The sequence below is a fragment of the Gymnoscopelus braueri genome (genome assembly GCF_963280865.1).
Source record: "Gymnoscopelus braueri genome assembly, chromosome: 7".
Lineage (NCBI taxonomy): Eukaryota > Metazoa > Chordata > Actinopteri > Myctophiformes > Myctophidae > Gymnoscopelus > Gymnoscopelus braueri.
In genome coordinates this window covers 25,108,958-25,130,193 of record NC_137608.1, presented here as the reverse complement: position 1 = coordinate 25,130,193, position 21,236 = coordinate 25,108,958, and the positions used below count along the sequence as shown (strand labels likewise).

General features: G+C 42.6%; 1 protein-coding gene across 1 annotated transcript in view; it reads left to right on the top strand.

The window, feature by feature from the left end:
* Positions 1 to 21,236, top strand: part of ipo11 (importin 11) — a 213,132-nt gene that overhangs the window by 83,939 nt on the left and 107,957 nt on the right. The window contains exons 16-21 of the mRNA XM_080434451.1: positions 4,390 to 4,516; positions 9,592 to 9,625; positions 10,182 to 10,222; positions 10,415 to 10,531; positions 12,593 to 12,706; positions 19,259 to 19,374. Coding sequence (XP_080290577.1) covers positions 4,390 to 4,516; positions 9,592 to 9,625; positions 10,182 to 10,222; positions 10,415 to 10,531; positions 12,593 to 12,706; positions 19,259 to 19,374 — 549 coding nt within the window. The remainder of the gene's footprint in view (positions 1 to 4,389; positions 4,517 to 9,591; positions 9,626 to 10,181; positions 10,223 to 10,414; positions 10,532 to 12,592; positions 12,707 to 19,258; positions 19,375 to 21,236) is intronic.

Here is a 21,236-nt window from a genome sequence, read left to right as displayed (position 1 = left end):
TCTCTCTTGGACGTTTTATTTCACTATAGGTTCGTTCCGCTATGCGGCCCTCACATCTAGAGTATTTTGAAGTACCAGTGGTACACTTTTGGCTGACCACCAACGTTGGCAACTACACATAGCGAATGTCATTCTTATTAAGCTATTAATGTTTATGTAATATATAATATAATATAACTAGAAAAAGTGCTCCTCGAAGCACAGGTCTCCGCCAGGTCAGGTGGGCTATTGTGGGCCAGCAATGTTCGGAATTTGCCAATCAGCATGGAATATAAATAATTGGACGTAACCATCTTGATCACTTGACTATAGAGATAATGTGTACCGATTTGCATGATGTTTGGACAAAATTTGTAGGAGTAATATAAAAAAGAAAAGTGTTGCAAAAATCGGCCTCCTGGTGGCGCTATAATAGGGCAATGTTAAAAGGGTGCCATTTGTTCATCAACGTTGTGCGAATGTGCGTGCCAAGTTTCACCACAATCGGACGCTGCGTTTATGATTTGCGGCATTTTGTTCAAGACGGGCTACTCCTGCAAACTTTAGATGTCATCTTAGCCAATCAGGATGGAATATGAAAAATCCAACAGATCCGTCTTGATCACATGACTATAGAAATCATGTGTACCGATTTGCGTGCCAGAGATTTTTCATTGAAAAAAAAAGTACTCAGGAGCCGAGATACAGAATTTTTAAGTTAACAAGGAAGTGGATAGGAGTTTAAATCTTCTATAAATCATATCTCCTTGGTCTTTGGGTCAAAAAACGCAGTTTTAGAACGCAGATCTGCGTCTTTGGCAGCCAGGCGAGCGATTAAATAGAACGCAGATATATATATATATATTTTTTTTTACATAAGTCGGCCTCCTGGTGGCGCTATAAAGACAAATGTGAAAAATGCAGGGCAAAGGTTTTTCCTTGGCCTCTAGAGAGTGTGCAAACAAAGTTTTACACAGATTGGTGCAGTTATAGGTAAAAACATGAATCGGCCTGTTATAGCACCACCATGAGGCTGATTTGAAAAATGTCAAGTGGCATTTATTCCTCGGCCTAATGGAAGTGTGCGTGCACATTTCACCGGAATTGCATGCTGTGTTCATGTTTTGAGGCATTTTGTTCAAAACGGAGTACTCCTGGAAACTTTGGAAGCCAATTTTAGCCAATCAGGATGGAATATGAAAAATCTGAAAAACCTGTTTTATTTAATGACTATAGAGATTTTCGTTTTTTTTGGACAAAATCTGTAAGAGTACTGTCAAAAAAAATGTTTTGCACAAATCGGCCTGCTGGTGGCGCTTTAAAAGTCCCATGTGAAAAATTTGGGCCAGAGGTTCTGCTCTGGCATCCAGGGAGTGTGTGTGCACGTTTTCGCTGCGATCAAGCCAGCGGTGCTAGAGATTAGCTGTTCACAGACGGACACACACACGGACGGACGGACGGACGGACGGACAGGGGGTAAAACATACTCTCGCCATGCCTTTCGGCCTGGCGGAGACAATATCCGTTCAGTCCGCGTTTAGATCCCGTCTACTGTATCCGATCATTTCCACTCACACATACATGAACACAAACAGCTGTTTCCGTGTCAGCTCTAGACCTGATATGCAAATTACAAAGCGAACTGGACAGCGTTTCAAGTCCAAAAAACGTCCCATAACCATGTGACCCATGGTTATGGCCGGCACCCAGCACGGCACAGAGCCAGTCGTTGAGGCTTTTTTCATTTTTGTTGTTTTCATGTCATGAAAGCAGGGAATCATAGCTACAAATTGACATATTGGTTGTGCAGTTTGACCCACCAGTTTTCAAGATATGGCTTATAGAGTGATATCTTGCACAGATGCAGATAATTGAGAAAACAGCTCTTAAAGTCCCACGTCTTTGTTCCCTGAGCTTTTCACAGGTATCCCATAATTCTTAGCTACAAGGTGGGGGTCTGAGGGGGGCAGGTAAACACCTCAGGCAGCTGTCAGTGTTGCCAAGTCCGCTTATTTACCGCAACTTTAGTCTTGTTTTTTTTAATGCAGAGTCTTTTTTTGGGCTTGTTTTAAAAATGCGGTGACGTCTTTGGCAAATCTAACAAGCCAACATTTCTTTGATGTATATACTATAATTCCCCATAGGTTTGTGGAGGAGTGTGAATCACATTGACTGACAGAATCGGTCTGGTGGGTTCAGAGGTGGGTGGCTGGGAGTTTCAAAAGTTACATACTGTAGGTTACATACATAGGTTAACTCCTATGTATTAGAGAAAAGAGAAGTCCGCACACTGGTAGCTCCCAGTAGAAAATGTAATACGTTTACACAACGTTTTGACCGCTGAGGGTCTTCATCAGGTCTAGACCTGATTAAGACCCTCAGCGGTCATGTACAAAGGTCATGTACAAAGAGTACATGAAACGAGGAGCACAAATGATCAGCATTGATTGATCATAATATCGCAGCAGCTACAATGAAGCATACAGCGAGCCAAGCTGTAATCTTCCGATATACTGTCTGTAGGCTACTCGTATAGCAGCTCAAAAGTTGTATAAAATGACATTCATTATTCATTGCAATGAGCGAGTTGCTACAATATGTAAACGCCTCCAACTTTGGAAACGACTTGGATATACTGTACAAGCAAAGTGTCATTGACATGGAGAGAGTGTTTTGGAACGTGTTGGAAGAACACAGGCACGTGACTATAATATAGTCACTTGCCTGTGCTCTTACAACATATTATGTTGGCAATTGGTATCATGAAACAGTTAACATACAGTAACAAAAAGAAAGCTATTTTGTACAGTATGTATAGCCTACTAGCCTACCTACATAATCAACCGTTCATACATAATCTTCTCGTTCAGCCCTTATTTGAATGAGTTCGAGATGCATAGCCTGAAACATTGCTCAGCCTTGTTGGTTTATTCTCTAATATTACACCACAATGTGGTGTAGCTTGTATACTAGAGTACTTTCTTTTCTATTGCCAACAACACTGTTGGGTGGTACAAACGCGGTATCAAGTGGCATTCAGAGTTTTTTTGTGGTAGTCTTAAATATGTTTTTGAAGGTTGGTTTTTGAAGTACCAGTGGTACAATTTGGAATGATGGCTAGAATTAAAGGACCCTGGAGAGAAGAGAGTGCAGGGGAACAAAAAACATGGACACACACACACACACACACACACACACACACACACACACACACACACACACACACACACACACACACACACACACACCAACACACACACCAACACACACACCAACACACACACACACACACAAACACACACACACCAACACACACACACACACCAACACACACACACACACACACAGACACACGGTTTGGTTTTATAATCACTGAATTTCTCTCTCTCTCTCTCTGGGGCAATTTTGTGGGTGGAGGACCATTCTACTATAGTTTGCAATATCCTGTGTAGTAGAGTCCCTATCTGTGCTTCTCCGGTGGACTCTAATCTGGTGACACGCACACACGAACACGCACATACGCACTAAGCCATAGTCAGGGTGATGTGGCTAGTGTGTAACAGGGGGATTGTGATGTGGGGGGGGTGGGGGCTTTCTCCCTTCAAGTACAAATTAGACTGCAATCTCCACCAGACTCAGACCATAATAATGGAGAACATGGGGAGCCACAAGGAATGACGGTGGTGATTTCCTCACTTGGAAAGGCACGCTCGGCCACAAGTTAACGGCTCCGAGTAGCTCAACTAGATAAGTGAGAGAGGACAAGATTATAGATTTAGCTGTTTTTTTTTTTAATCGCGGCACCGAGTGCAATCGGGAAAATGTTTGCAAATCTTTGAATATATATATTTTTAAAGCGAACATTTTTAACTCAAATCTTTGCTTCTGGGGGTCCCTGGAACAACATATTTTGATGGGGGTCCGCGGCCAAATACATATAATTGTGGGGGTCCTTGACATGAAAAAGATTGAGCACCACTGATATAGAAACATACGTTTTTCAGAAAACTGTTGAGATTTAGGAGACATGTAGAATCGGCTTCAGGTCTCAATGGGTTAAATGATTTCTACATCACCACAACTAATACTGTATAATGCCCTGTCCCCTCCACCTGCCATGTCCAATTCAAGCTTGGTTTATACCCTGTCGCCTGCCTGTGTCGCTCAAGAACATCAAGAACATATCTTCAATCTTGAAGAACTGTTCTTGTCAGCAAGTGACACCATTGTGCAATGGAGTAAAATCGACATTACACATTCTGTGTATTACACATCCTTTCTACTTATGTCCTCTTATCCTCCATGTTCTCACCTCTCCTCCATCCGTTCTTCTTTTGTCTTTATGTTTTAGTCTTTATCTCCTTTCTTCTTAATATTATTCATTTTAATTTACTCCTCTTCTCTCCTCAGGTACAAGTTGATTCGTCGAAGGGTCATCTGGCTGATAGGGCAGTGGATCTCTGTCAAGTTTAAATCTGACCTTCGCCCCTTACTCTACGAGGTCATCCTCAGCCTCATGCAGGACCCTGACCTGGTGGTAAGATACGCACGCACGCACGCACACACACACACACACACACACACACACACACACACACACACACACACACACACACACACACACACTCACAGACACAACGATGGTTTCGTAGGTAACCACGGTTATGTGAGCGATTGGATCACTCCAATATGATATACACAATATCAGATTACTCGGTGACTTAGGAAAGGGAACAAAGCTCAAAGAGAGAGAGAGCTGCCGTCCGCATCCACAGAAGCGGCGGCAACCGCCAAACCGGCTTGTTCCACCCGATTTGGAAGGGACCACATTAACGCGGTAGAACTTAGCAAAGGTTCTAGGGGACGTCCAGTTGGCCGAGGACCACTGTGGGCCTTGGTACAGGTCATGACCAGGATGAGTGCAGGATGGCTGTGTAAAGATGTGCGTAGCGAGTGTGTGGAGATCGCAAAGCTCCATGAGGTTCAACGCTGCCCCCATTGCTGTGATCTGCTGATAAAAAAAACACAACAAGACGGATATACAGACAGACGGATATAGAGATTTTCGATTTTTGGTTCTGGACAACTGTAGTTCCAACCGGATTCCCACTTAACTCATTCACTGCCAGAACTTTATTTTTTTGCATTTGCCCACTGCCAGAGATTTTTAATTAAAAAAAAAAAGTACTCAGGAGCCGAGATACAAAATGTTTAAGTTTTAAGTTAACAAGGAAGTGGATGGGAGTCTAGATCTTCAACAAATCATATCTCCTTGGTCTTTGGGTTAAAAAATAAATAAATAAGAAAAAAAAATTTCTTCGTTTTAGTCGTTCTTGGCAGAGGGGGCTTAAAGGACAAAAGTCGTTTTAGTCGTTCTAGGCAGGGAATGAGTTAATCACACGCATAACACACCCGTGTCTCCTCTGCGATAAATACACCAGGTTTGAAGTCGTTTGGTCAGACTGTGCTCGAGTTATGCGGGGGGACATACAGACACACACACACACACACACACACACACACACACACACACACACACACACACACACACACACACACACACAGTTTAGCAATTTATTTATGTCCACACAGGGAAAGCATACAGGGACACAAATAGTTTAGGTGCAGTAAAGGTTGCATTCATAAACTCATGGATATGTCCTCATGATACAACACGCATGTCATTCAGCACTCCATAGGCACAAGTAGTGGCGGCTTTGCCATATACGGCAGCAGAGACAGCGCAATACTTTGCCAGCCTTTCTGCCTCGTCTTTGGGCATCCCAAGTTGTCGAAACCCTCCAACAACCAGTCCGTGGGTATGTCCTAGGCTGGATTACCAGAGGAAACTTCTTGCTCTTGCACTGCTGCTTGGTGTTAAAGCGCTCTCTGTAGTTGTTCTCATGGGCCTGGAAGTCCACCTATTGCTATTCCGACTGCGGACGGATATACCGCAGGAAAGGCCGCCGGGTCTATTGCCTCTCTTCCCGGAAGCCGTTCACGGGAAGGAGGGGCCGTTAGGTAGCGTTGGCTGTTGGTAAATTCCACCGGTGAGTAGTGCCTTCTTGTATGCAAGCTACATAGTCCACAGAAGTTGCAAATCCATCCACTGCACCTACTACATTGACGATGGTAGTTACAACGGGGCAGTTTAACGTCATGCCCAGGACACTTGCTATATCACTCACATTTTGCTTTTACATCATAGACAGACAGGCAGGCAGGCAGGCAGGCAGGCAGGCAGGCAGGCAGGCAGGCAGGCAGACGATTCCTTGTATTGATAGGTACTGTAGATGTCTGGGGAAAGGATTTATGTTCAAGAGGGAGTGAGATTGCTATATCAATCACATTTTGCTTTTACATCATATCCGGGTTGGGTAGACGTGAGCAAAAGGGCCATTATGTGAATATGGGACTCGTCGGTGGACTAACTTAAATGTTGGTTTCTGCTTTTGTGGTAATATAAACTTGGCTTGTGGACCCATTACATCCATTATATCGTTACACTTAGATACAGTACATGTTCGTCTGTCTGTATGTCGGTCTCTCTGTCTCTCGCTCTCTCTCTCTCACACACACAAAATAATATGACTTCAGATTATTTATATATATTGGCATTTTGTAATGAGCCATGTTATAACATATTAGCAGAATGGAAGTGCAGCCTTAATCACATGAGCCAAAGTAACTATATATTAATGAAGGAAAGATTGCAGTGAGCTTTTTTACAAGCTCAATATGAGACTTAACTCTTTGACTGCCAGAGTGATAATGTAATATTGTCACCCCACTGCCAGTGAAAAAGAGCGATTTTACTGTACCTTTGAAAAATCATGCAATATTCTCTGTGACCTCCGTCCTCACGGACATCGCCTCATTACACGCACAGGGTTGTCGTAGTAGAGGGGGAAAAAATATCCGCACGGGGTAATCCATTGCACAGCTGTGGCCGTTTGAATCCAGCTTGTTTTTGCCGTAAAGCAAGAGGAACAGAGATATAGGCATTTTTCCACAGGAAGTAAACAAGCCGATTTTTAAACTGCCGGGTCAATTCCAGATCTGATGTCATCTGGCAGTGAAAGCATCATTCATACGGTTGACAATAGTGCCGTCTGGTGGAAAACCACTGAAAACACAAAATCTCGTCTTTCTCGTCGACGGCAGACTCTCAGAATCTCGTCAGTGGCAGGCAAAGAGTTAAGATACACAATCATCATTTCAAGTCAGTCAGCCTACCTTGGGAAATTGCAATCTGCCTGTGACTTGATAGGACGTTTCTCTTTCCCTTGTATAAGGTCAGGTGTATTTCAGATTGAGATGCACTGTTTTGGTATGCTCTTTCTCTCTTAAGTGGCTTTATGAAAGCTTATTTTTCTGCCATGTTGAAGGCAAGCTGCATTGCTAAACATTGCCTGTGGAATGTTGTGATGATATAAGCCTTGTTGATTCTTAAATGATTATCTCTTGAGAAAACCGACTGTGACACTTTGGTGTCAAGATCCCAAGTCTGAAACCTTGATCGTGATCACACGTTTTCTACAAACTGTTCCCTGGGTGATTCTAAGCCAGTTTCTTATTATCACACTTGAGAAATGAAACTCTGTGGATAAGGATAGGAGGATAACACTTTAGTAATCCCCCAAGGGGGAGATTCAGGGTGTCACAGCAGCACAGAATTATATGAGTGCATAGTAGACAATAAAAATATCTAATAAAATAAACCCATACTAACTCATACAATAATGTGTAGATGCACCAAAGACAATATGTCACTTGCATGCACTCACATACATGCTCACAAATACATCCATCCGCACACACAACGCATACAAACAGTACCCCAAGGCTTTCAGCAATAAACTATGCTCACTTCCAACCACACAAACACCTAGGGTACTTACTTACAAGAAAATCCACCCCCCACATACTGGTTTATTTATATGTGTGTTAATCATTCCAGAGAGGTCGAGCAGTCCATTGTGTGTGTGTGCGTGTGTGTGTGTGTGTGTGTGTGTGCGTGTGCGTAGGGGGCATCGTGCCGTCTGATGGCACAGAGGAAAGCCTGTACCGGTTTGTTTTGTTCCTGGGGAGGATGAGCGGGAGAAAAAACAGGAGTGGCAGTGAATACCATTTCTAATCGAAGCTTTACAGAACACATTAACCACTTAAGCCCTATACAATACAGTACGTCGCTGTGCAACGTGTGTGAGCTTGTAGATTTGCTATTTTTGAACACAAATGTTTCAACATTTACAGTATGCCTACCTTATATGACGTGCACAGACTGAAGGACGCCATGTTTACGTTCTTTACAGTGTAATTGCGTATGATTCAGTTGGTTGATATATAGCTGCATGACCGTGCATGACCTTGTCATAAAAAATAAAAAAATCTCTACTGGGCCCGGCCCCTCACTTCAAAACTTGTTCCGGTGCCCCTGCTAGAGAGTGATAGAAACTGCAAGACATTTGTAAAATACAAAGTAAAACGACTCAGATATGGAAGCCGAAACAAACTTTGCATAAAGGCTAAGAGCTAAACTAAATGAAAGGAAAAGTGTGCAGAAAGGGTATTCAGCAGCAAGAGGAAGAAGAAGAAGAGGAAAACAAGGAAGATTTTTTATTCAAATTGAACAATTGAGCCTGATTTCATTGTGGGTCCAAGTTCTACATGTGCCATATATTAGTTTTAAATTATATACTGTACAGTAGGTCTAAAATTGTGGTTCGGTAATTTTAAAGCGTCATCGGCTCATCTTCTTTTTTCCCGAAAACACAACCCTTGGCCCTATCCACGAGGACATGGACATGATAGTAACCTATCATTCTGCTTTTATCTCTTTCTATAAGACTCAATCAGAAAAAGGGGATGAGGGCATGACCCTTAGATTCACATGCTCGCACACACAAACATACTCACATACTGTACGTGCGTTTGCGCACACGCAGCCCCACACACACACACACACACACACACACACACACACACACACACACACACACACACACACACACACACACACACACACACACCCACACAGCTGACATATCCTTTTAGTGACTGGTTGGACCTTGACATGCAGGCCTGGCTGTAATTTAGTTCTCTCTCTCCACTTCTCATTAGACTTGTTTTCCTCCCTGTACTCAGCTCTCCTCTTCTCCATGTGATCATTTGTTCCCTGTTAGACATACTGACTCCATCACTCGTGACACAAATGCTCACTCTTCTGCTCTCGCTCTCTCTCGCTCTTTCTCTCACATTTACACACACACACACACACACACACACACACACACACACACACACACACACACACACACACACACACACACACACACACACACACACACACAGCAGTGTTCAAAGAGGATCATATTGGATTAGTACGTTGAGACATTTCTCATGTGGTCGCGTGGTTGATGGTTAATATGTATCTGTTGGTGCTATAGAAGTATTCAGTTTGCATATGTACTCCAATACTGTACATGAACACAAACATTTTCTGGTCTCTGACCTCTTCACTGTCTCAAGTCAGCTTAAGTGTACATAATACAATAAGCCTGCATTGTGCTTTTCTATGGACTGTAATGTTTGTGTCTTTTCTTTTCATAGGTGCGGATTGAGACAGCCACAACCCTTAAGCTCAATATCCTTGCAATGTATAATGTGTTTGTGTGAACTTTAAATAGGACATGCATTTTGTTGTACAGAAAATTACAATGCAAGCATGCTTGTCTTACTGTATGTTTGCCATTTGAATCTAGCACAGAGGCCTTTCCAAACTAACAATGTGGTGTATTTTATTTATTTTAGACACACTACACAGGTCTTGTGAAGGCTGCATCTGTCTGAATGGCATCCATAACCGTTATTTGCCACACAGCTCTGATTGCCTTCTCCCTTTCTGCTGAAGGCATCAGAAATGCACCTATTACATTCCTGCATTTCAAAACATCCGATTTCAGGACTAGAATACTAAACAGGTGCTCAGGCACGATGAGTTACTAAAGACTCCTGAATAGACAGAGTCCTGAGTGCAATGAGTCGGAAAAAAAACAATTTTGTGACATTTGCGTGGATGTGCGTTTGACGCATTACTCTCTTCACCCCAGTAATAATGTTTAAGTAACTTACTCTATGCTGCTCACCCGCTCACAACATTCTTACACTCAGTTTGAAATCCTCCTTAACAACACTATCACCAGTGGATGACTTTGAGTTCAGGACGGAACAGTTCCTACCGGTGAGTACACCGGTCCCATATCAGTCCTGGTAACAGTTGAGGCATTATGCATGATGCATAGTAATATAAAAGAAGGAATTATAATTATCCTTGCATATATTTTATTTCATCCTTAATGAATACTACTTGCACATGCTTACCCATACCCTCCCACCGACCATCCAACTTATCCCCCTTTGTTTTGCTGTGCAGTACCTAGAATCTATCTTCGGGCTGCTCTTCCAGTTACTGCAGCAGGTGACTGAGTGTGACACCAAGATGCAGGTGCTGCATGTCATCTCCTGTGTCATCGAGAGAGTCAACATCCAGGTGAGAATACCCCGACCCCTGCACCCATCGTGCCCCGGAATACGCCAATACTTTAATGACAGGAAACAGCCAGTTCTCTGAGGTGTCAAATCCAAATTAAATGTTTTAGATAAGTCGGGTTGATACAATTGCAATTGCAGAGAGAACAAATCAATCTCAGCGGTATTTGTTGACTGCTGTTCCTCAGGGGTTGTGATAGGCTGTTAATCTTATGCTAGCACTTCACAACATCGGTCACAGTGTACTAGATGATCAAGGTTTGACAACTCATATCCTGAAGTAGAGATTGATTTTTCTTTCCCATTGTCGAGGAAAGGTGTTTGTATAACACAAGCCGACCATGACTGTGATGTCTGCTCTCATTTATTCTGATGCAATTACTCTCTCAGCCCTAGCAATGCTATTGTGGCCATATATACGTAGATCTGTTTCTTTCTTCTCACCTGCATCCAATTAACTCCCATTTTTTTTAATCAATTTGACCTTCATCTGACCCCTCAGAGCTGATTTAAGCCATTTCTTATAAATGATCCCTCAACTTAAATCTGTCACAGATATGTCTTTCATCCTTGCAAACTCTAAATCTCGTTAAGTCCCCTCTGGTCCTGTATCTAAAACCACCAGTATGGGAGAAAGTACCGTGAATATTCCATCCCTCCTCATAGGGGATGTTTCGAGCCCATGAGGACGTGAGGCAACAGCAGACAGAATCTGGTGCAATAAATTACTAGTGCAGAGCTGAAGATGTTGGCAGAAAATTATGATTAGATTTTATCCGTTTGTTTAATATGCCATGTAATTGCTCAATCTTGATTAATTTAACATATACAGCTGCTAGTTTAAAACTTCATAAATATTTGCAACCTCCATGCTATCACTTTCTTCACTGCGGTGGCAGATACACACGTTGACACACGTGACAGGCCTCCCAGCCTGTGCTAATTGAACATTTAATAATTTATCACATTTGCCACATATTAAAACAGTTCCACAATTATTGGTAGCTGCCAAAAGGCTCCTTACGAGACTATAAGCAGGTGGCGCCCATAGCTTAGTGGTTAGTGAGCCCGCCTCTGAGTAGTTAGTGAGCCCGCATGGGGAGCCAGAGCCCCTGGTTGTCCTAGGTACGATGCCAGGCCAGCAATGTGTCGATGTGTTTCCCTGAGCAAGACTCCCCGAGCAATTAGGGGTTAAGCCTGCTCACTGCTCCTAGGGATTATACGATGTGTAAATGCAGAGGAAAGATTTCACGTATGTGCAAATATACAGTGACAAAAAACACCCCAAGGAGTGGGGACCAATATTATTATTATTGATGAATATGCAGAGTAATATTCAGAAAGATTTCAATCAGCAAAGCTAAATTATGTGCAAATATACAGTGACAAAAAACACCCCAAAGAGTGGGGACCAATATTATTATTATTGATGAATATGCAGAGTAATATACAGAGAGATTTCAATCAACAAAGCTAAAGTTAGTGTAATTGTAGCATTTGTAGGTGTCCCTCGCTTCCACTATTCTGTATGGATGTCATAGACTAACACTGATGCAGTATTTTGTCCGTTATCAGTAGAACATGACTTGTGCAGAATTCCACTGTATTATATCTAGTCAACAATGTTGCTGGTGTCTGTGTGTGTGTGTGTGTGTGTGTGTCTGTGTCTGTGTCTGTGTCTGTGTGTGTGTGTGTGTGTGTGTGTGTGTGTGTGTGTGTGTGTGTGCACATACTGTAACTCGAGGACCGTCCGGCTGATCCACTTCAAAATTGGCGTGTGTATCACAGAGGATCCTAGGGTGTGTGTTGTGCTGAGTGGGATATTGGTTGCGATTGTCCAGAACCCGAAATCCAAGTAGATCTGTGTCTGTCTGTCTTCATAGACGGCTCTTCAAGTACTATAATAATGGGTACTGAACTAGGTACTCTGTCTGACAATAGGTACAATGGATATTGCATAACTGGAGGGGCATGTGTTCCCAACCAGTATCATTCATAGTGGGCATTTTTCCCAACAGGCATCGCCCTAATATTACTAATTGTGTGCTTTTCCATATATCAGATCCGGCCATACGTGGGCTGCCTGGTTCAGTACCTGCCTTTGCTTTGGAAGCAGTCTGAAGAACACAACATGCTGCGATGTGCCATACTCACTACACTCATCCACTTGGTACAGGTATGGCATTCAAAGATACATGCATGCCATGGTACACATGCCAACACACAGAGACAAACAACACATACAAACACCAAGGCACAGATGGCCAGCCAGCCAGCCAGATACAAACTAACACGTGCTTGTACATACAAACATATACACACCTCTGAGGTGCAGAACAGCGCAGGTCAATGGTGTTCATGAGCCCTCACCTTTTTTCTCATGTGCTGACTGACAGGGCATTTAAGTACTTATAAACACCTACTGTATACAGTATACTTAGTTTACTGGGGTCCCCCAGGGCTCTAAACTAGGTCCACAAGTATTTCCCTCAACACCAAATATCTTATGCAGCTGTGTAGCAAAAAGTCACAGACGCAATCTCTTCTGCAAACAGAGTTGGCATTACGTGTGGTGTGATACCTGGATGCCATGAGCAACGCAGTCATATGTAACATCACATGCCACCTCATTCCTCCAGAATGGGAAATTATGTCACACATTCTGCAGACCAGAGCCGTGTTCAAAAGCCACACTGGGTCAAACATTGCAGACACAATTAATGTGTTTGTTGTTCATATCGATTGAAGCCAGCAGGTTGTGACAGGTGGCTCTGCACAGTGGATCTGGCTGGAAGTGTTTGTGTCCTACCACATGTTGCTGAGACTCACCTCCAAAAAAACATTTCCTAGAGATTACAATTTATCCAGAGCACCTTACAAGTTCAAGATGAGAGTAAATGGCATAAACCTCAGTCAACAAACCTGGCATTTGTCTAAACATCATGCTGCATAAATAACATTATTAGCATTTCAAAGGACCACAATGGAAATAAGCTCTTGTTTTTTTGCACATTATATCCTGTTGACAGTACAGGACATGTACGAATATGTATATGCATTTGTGTCAATCAATCAATCATTAAATAATTGACATGCATGTCTTATGCATGTCTTATCTAAGTAACATAACAAGTAAGACGCGCGAACGCGGGAAGCGAACGCCAACAAAATTAAATGATAATGAAAAGAAATCATCTAAAAAAAAGTAACCAATAAAAAAATATATAAAAAATCAAAAAAAAATCTGCGTTAAAAGGAGCATCTTACAAAAATACAAATTCACCAAAAAAAAACTTTGAATGTTTTTGAACAATTCAACAAAGTGTTTGAAGTGGCTGTTTCACCCACTTCCGGGGGGCGGAGCCAAAATCCGAGCCCGAAGTATTTGTTCGTAGACCCCCACTTAGGGGGGGTAGAAAAAGTTTCGGAGCGATTCGGGCACTTTTCATTTAACATGGGGTTTCAATGGGGAGTTTTTAGGAACCTTCTCCGGGGCGTGGCTTCCGGGGGAAGGGGCGGGCTTAAACGCAACCTTGACAGGTGTGTTCAGTTTTCAAAGGCCTTTCATTTGATGTATGGTACGTCTATATTGGACATTTACTTGGCTGCACACAGGGCTGAGGCAGTGCACGCACACAGAGACACACACGGAGACACACACCCACAACCCGAGCACGGTTACATAGTAAGCTCCACTTGGTCGGAGGCGCGGCTTCGCCGCGCCTCCTTCCGCGTTCGCAATTATGTGAACCATTAACAAACATATGATGCCTGGGTTTGGTACCTCAGGATGTATAGGTTGGTGTTTTCTTGATGTCTCTCTGTATTACAACACCATGGATTGAAAAGTATTGAATTAGGTTGCATTACATTCCTATAGCAGTTGTGTTCAAATTCAGTCAACTGCTCACAGATGTGTTTCTTTGCACTACATATCAATCACAAGGCCCCCCCCCCCCCACACACACACACACACACACTCTCTCTCTCTCGCGCTCTCCCTCTCTCTCTCTCTCTCTCGCGCGCGCTCTCTCGCACGCAGTTCATATCTGAGACTCTGTTAATTGCAATGGGAATAATGCATGCTCTGTCAGCAGCATGTGGGATTTGTCACATTTGGAAATAAATATGAAAACAATTCCTATAATTTTCTGGGACTGACATCGCTCTGGTTTGCCACTAATCGATGCACAAAGAGAAAAGACCCAGGGTCCCCTCAGGCTGCAGGAAGGTGTGGACCCCCGCTTACAGTAGCTTCCGCTACATAACATCCACAGCAGGAGGTTTTGGAAAGCTCATTGATGTAGACACGCCACTTTTGAGAAAATTACAGGGGAGCACACATCTGGTGGACTGTGGGAGGCAGTGACATTGTATGACTGAAGAGGCATGAAATAACCAACCGTGTACATGTTTTTACTCTATTGGAACACTGCACTTTGAGCACTTTGGTAAATTAATGGCAATCAAATGGTCATCAAACTTGACTTTACAGTACAGACATTGTTTGTTTGTATTGTATGCTTCTAAGTCCCCACAAAAGTACACCAAACACAGCTCATGCCGCCACATAGTAGAGAACTGACTTGCCCTCTTATAGGACCTTACACGGCTATCTTTGATCTAAGTCAAAGCCATTCATTTTATGTAATTGTATGTATAATATATACAAAATATATTAATGTATTTTAGTCTACAGTACAGACAGGGTTTGTCTGTACTGTAAGTTTGCTTGCAAGTCCCCACAAAATTAGACCAATCACAGCTCATGCCACCACAGAGAACTGACCAGCCGTCTCATTCTTGCAGAAAATGTGTTCGATTTGGCGGACCAAGATATTATGCGATCTTTAGCCTGGCTTTGCTAAATAAACCATAGACATTTCATGTGCATGGATATAGGCGTGTGTAGAGCCTGTTTTTTGACCACCTGCCCTGCAGTGGAAACTCAGGTTGAACTGAGGTGTCTGGTATCACCAGCAGGCACTGTTTAGCAAGAACACAGAGCCTCTTGTTATGAAGTGGATTTTCATCATCAAGTGAAATGGCATGGCTCCTTCAGGAAAAGGTTAATTTCACTTCACTAATTTCACCCAACTACTTTTATGTGTGGAGACTCCTGTCCAGGACGGGCTTCAGACGCGCCTTCTGCAGGAAACCTGGCACAGAAATGAACGCATTTGATTTTGCGTTAGGGACCCATTGAGACCGCATGCCCACCTTCCGCATGAAAGGCGTATGCTCTAGGGCATTAACGAATAGTGATATATGGTATTCGAATTATTCGACCCAAAAGTATTCGAATAGTCGATTATTCGGTTTGATTATAATTTTGTTTTGGCATTGATGACTTGACTCAAGGAATGCGAGTTGACGTCACACCAGAGCTCACAGCTGCGTGTCTGCTCTAGAAAAGACACAAAAAAAAAAAAAAAGGTTTTCTTTTTTTTTTCCTTTTTTTCGAATAATCGAATAGTGGCGTGATAGTCGAATAGTCGGTTTGATATTCGAATATTTGAATATTCGACTATTCTGTGAATGCCCTAGTATGCTCTAACCTCTACACTTGGGCGGCTCCTTGGTCAATATCACCAATAAAACTATGTAACTTGTAATTGGTACCTGTTCCACATCGGCTAATTGACTACTTGATTTTTTCCTAAAAGAAATATTTTAAATGTTTCCCAGTTATATGTCTGTCATTACAAATTTATACCATGTCAGCTGACACACCTACATCAAGAATGCCACATCCACAGTGACCGTTTAAGCTCACAATACTGTGGAACCTCAGGACTAATGGGAAATGAAATTAGTTCCTGCACGTAACCCAGACAAAACACTGTGCTGGGCAGTTATCGGCTGAGTGCGCAAGTCTTCTACCCTCTAATCTCTCAAGAACAGATTCAGAGCTGCGCAACTGAAGTGAAAAACGCTGGGGGCGCTGTCCCAGATTGTCTACCCTCAAACCAGAGGCCTATGTGTTGTTTTTGGCCCAGCTACGATGGCAATGTCAATCAGTCCCAAACAAGATGGATTTCTGTGGAATTTGCCATCTACAAGCATTTAACTATGGCACTATTATTTTATGGCCTCTTGGGTTCCTTAGTGGGGCTTTTAGTCCCTTAAGAGCCGTCCACACTAAGCACTATAACTATATCAGTCACCACTGTTGTCGTTATAGTTGTGGTGTGGACTAAAACAATATCGTTATTGTCCTTGGTGTGAATGTCCCTTTATTTTTGTTTAGCACAAAAGAGCAGCTGCCTGAAGAGTTACACCACTATCTTATGATAAAGAATTCTGATTTGGGACAGGTTAACACAAAAGTTGTGCTCTCTTTCACTCTCCCACCCATCGATGTACACAAGGTTATTTGGATTGACATATAATGGCAAAATGCCATTACTGTGACATCCGCGAAAGAATATGCATTCTGAAATGGTACCGAATATACTTTGGCTCCTCAGAGCGACAGATGCACAATATGCAGCATTCGAGCCCATCTAGCATCTCTTCTTCCTCTATCTGAGAGGATTTAAAGTGGTTGAGTAGAACCTGAGGAGATGGGGGAGCTATTGAAGGGTGTGTGAGGCAGAGGCAGCTGTATATCGTAGTTGACCAGAGGGGACATGTGAAGAAGATGTCAGTGTTAGTGATGTGTGGAGCATTTTAGAGGGCAGAATATAGATTTTAGCCAGGGGAGACTGGCTGAATGAGTTTGTGCTACACTTTTCAACTTTTGTTTTTGTGTGTTTGAGTTGTTTGTGCACATACTGTGTGCGCGTGCATTCGTGTGTGTGTATATGTGCTGTCAGTTTGGAACATTGTTGGCATTACCACATTGGGGTACTCTCTCTTTGGCCTCCCTCTAATATTGCTCTCCTCTGACCAACGACACTCTATTCAGAGAACTGACATACACCTAACATACATACACAACTACTAAACAGCATGCATTGGTTATGATGCATGTTGTACGTTCAGGGAAGTTCAAAGTTCAGGGGACATCAAGCCTTGAACAAACGGAGAAACTGAGGCTGGGCTATGTTGATGGGGGACCATGCAATGCCTCATGCATACTGTTGCTGACGGCATAAACCTAGTATCTTCATATTTCAACTTGTTAAGTTATTTGGTAAATCAATGCCCTACTTCGTCATACTACAGTGTCACACATAAGTAGCAAAAATAGACTCTGTGAGCTTGTAGATCTGCTATTTTTGAAAATAGTTAAGTCTGAGGGTTTTTGGTTCAAATATAATTTAACCAATAAGGTTACATTATATTAATAATAGCTTGTCACAAAGATGTAAGCACAGTGTTTAAACCCATGCTCTGTAGTGCTGTTGTCCTAATGCTGTTCTCCTACTCCTTGATTTAACTGCTGCTTTTGATACGATTGATCACACAATTCTACTACAACGCATGGAGTACTGGATTGGTTTGTCAGGCACAGCCTTGTCTTGGTTTTACTCTTACCTAACAGGCAGAAGCTATTTTGTCAGTCTAGCTAACTTTGACTCAGACAAACACAACATCTGTTCTGGTGTTCCACAGGGCTCAATTCTGGGTCCCTTATTGTTCTCCCTGTATATACTACCGCTGGGAGAACTCATCGCCGATCACGGAGTGAACTTCCATTTCTATGCTGATGATACCCAGCTGTATCTTTCAGTAGCTCCAGACGACCCCTGCGCTCTAGACCCATTGTTGACCTGTCTGTCCAGTATAAAATGCTGGATGAGTGAGAACTTTCTTAAGCTAAATGAGGATAAAACAGAAGTTCTCATAATTGGCTCCAGTGAGCAGAGAGAATCAATAATAAGTAGACTTGGTAACCTGGCTGTAGAAAGTAACACCACAGTAAAGAACCTGGGGGTTATTATCGATTCTGAATTGAATTTTAATACACACATTAATCATGTCACCAAGATTGCTTTCTTTCATCTTAGAAATATTGCGCGAATTAGAGACTATCTGTCGTTAGACGATGCAAAAACGTTGATCCACGCTTTTGTTTTCTCTCGGCTTGATTACTGCAACGCACTCTACTCTGGCCTGCCAAAGAAAACAACTGACAGATTACAACTTGTTCAAAATGCGGCAGCCAGAATTTTAACTAAAACTAGGATGAGGGAACATATCACTCCAGTTCTAGCTTCACTACACTGGCTCCCGGTTGTTTTTAGGATTGATTTAAAAATTATTTTAATAGTTTATAAAGCTCTAAATGGTCTGGCACCTTCCTACCTCTATGACTGCCTAGAGAGATATGTTCCAAACCGGCCCCTCAGGTCTTCAAGTGCTGACCTGCTCGAGGTGCCTACAATGACATATAAAAAATACGGTGAAGCAGCATTCTGCTTTTACGGACCGACAGTGTGGAATAAACTCCCATTACACCTAAGACAGGCAGCCTCTGTCGATAGCTTTAAAGCACAGCTCAAGACCTATTTCTTCACTCTTGCTTTTAGCTGATTCTTTGGTTGATTTTTAATTCCTCACTGTATTGCCTATTATAATGTTGTTTTATGCTTTTGCTTTATTTTATTTTATTTTATTTTTGTTTGCTTTATTGTTAAATTGGTTGTAACTGTAATTGTATTCTTGCTCTGTAAAGCACTTTGAGCTGCATTTCATGTCATGAAAGGTGCTATACAAATAAAGTTTATTATTATTATTATTAATGGCACGATGACTAACTCTTTTATTTGTGACGCCACAGGGCCTTGGAGCGGAGAGCAAAAACCTGTACCCCTTCCTACTTCCTGTCATCCAACTGAGCACTGATGTGTCCCAGCCGCCACATGTCTACCTGCTGGAGGACGGATTGGAGCTTTGGTACGGAAAAACGCATTCATGCACACGCACACACACACACACACACACACACACACACACACACACACACACACACACACACACACACACCAGTGATTGCCTCAGTAATTGTCTGAATTACTGAGGCCGAAGACCTTGTCCCCACATTTGTCACATCAACCTTTTTATAGCGCCACCAGGATGCAGATTTTGCTGATTTTGTCCAAACATCACGCTAATCGGTTCACATTGTCTCTATAGTCATGTCATCAAGACGGACCTGTCCGAATTGTTATATTTCATCCTGATTGTTTAAGATTGACTTCTGCTACCTGATCTGGCGGAGACCTGTGCTCCGAGGAGCACAATTTTTCTAGTTATTCTTGTCAAGGATGGAAAGGCATATGGAGGAAAAGAAGAAAGCCTTTAAACTATAAAGCTCTACATTGACACTCACTCACTCACTCACTCACTCACTCACTCTCTCACACACACACACACACACACACACACACACACACACACACACACACACACACACACACACACACACACACACACACACACACACACACACACACACACACACACACACACACACACACACACACACCCACACACACACACACGCAATGTATTATAACTACATACAAATAATGCTAACGGAAAATGTATGTATAAGAAAGAAAAACAGGTGCGCTCCTCTGGATGCCCTCTTAGTTTAGGCAGTGGGTGCTCAGCTATGTATACAACTCAAATCAAAAACCACCGAAGTGGAAAATGCGTCTCGGCCGCATCCTTCCTCAGAGCAGACTTTTCAATCTGCCCTGAGGAAGGCTGTGGCCGAAACGCGTTAGCGTTCTCTCAATAAAAATGAGAAACTACATCTGAGCCTGCCTTGCAGTATTTATTTTGGAATGCCGTTCTTTCCACTTCATGGTTTTTGATTTTTGAATTATGTATGTATGGTATGTATTTGATATTGTGTGGCTATGGCAGTACTGCAGCAACCATGTCAGCCAGTTGACTATAACTGTCTGTCACACTGCCCAAGGCAGACGTTTATCAAGCACTTAGTGCTCTCCTCCCCTTGCACTGCAGTGCTTGCAGGTGCCTTCAGTACGCACATTTCCCTTACAGCATCCTCTGTTCTCTCTTATTGTATCTCTGCCTGCTGTTTCGTAATTTCCAGTTTTGTCAGATCCTTCTGTGTCACTTTTTCCTTTTAGTTTTTCCTTTATACTTCTCCATCCATCTTCTTGTTCACAATGAAATTCCTCATGTTCATTATTAAAGCAAGCATGAGGCAATACATCACTGCCTGGCACATTAGTTACTCTAATATCATGCAAAATGGATAGACCGTGCCTTCTTCTGTCATTAATGTTTGTTTTATACAAGCACTTAGTTTCAAGGGGGGAGATTTATCACTTTACAATGAAATATTGTTTGTCCACTCTTGGTGTTCTTACTGAAACACGGCCCACTAACCTGACATATGGGACCTTCAGGTTGTCAATGCAGAGATGAAGGCGCACACAATTCTCTCACACTTATACTAGCACACACAAACACAAACCAGAAGCTTGTGCTGCCTTCTTATCAGTTGACATGGTTTTTTGCAATACAACCTCAGATGCTTGACTTTACATCCAACGAGATAAACGCACGCACACACACACACACACACACACACACACACACACACACACACACACACACACACACACACACACACACACACACACACACACACACACACACACACACACACACAGTGCAGTCTTGTGCAAGCGGTTTGCTGCTGCATGTAACACATTTAATATGCAAGAGATAATCAATTGGGAGCAGGTCGTTAATGAGAAATAAATCCAGACAGGATG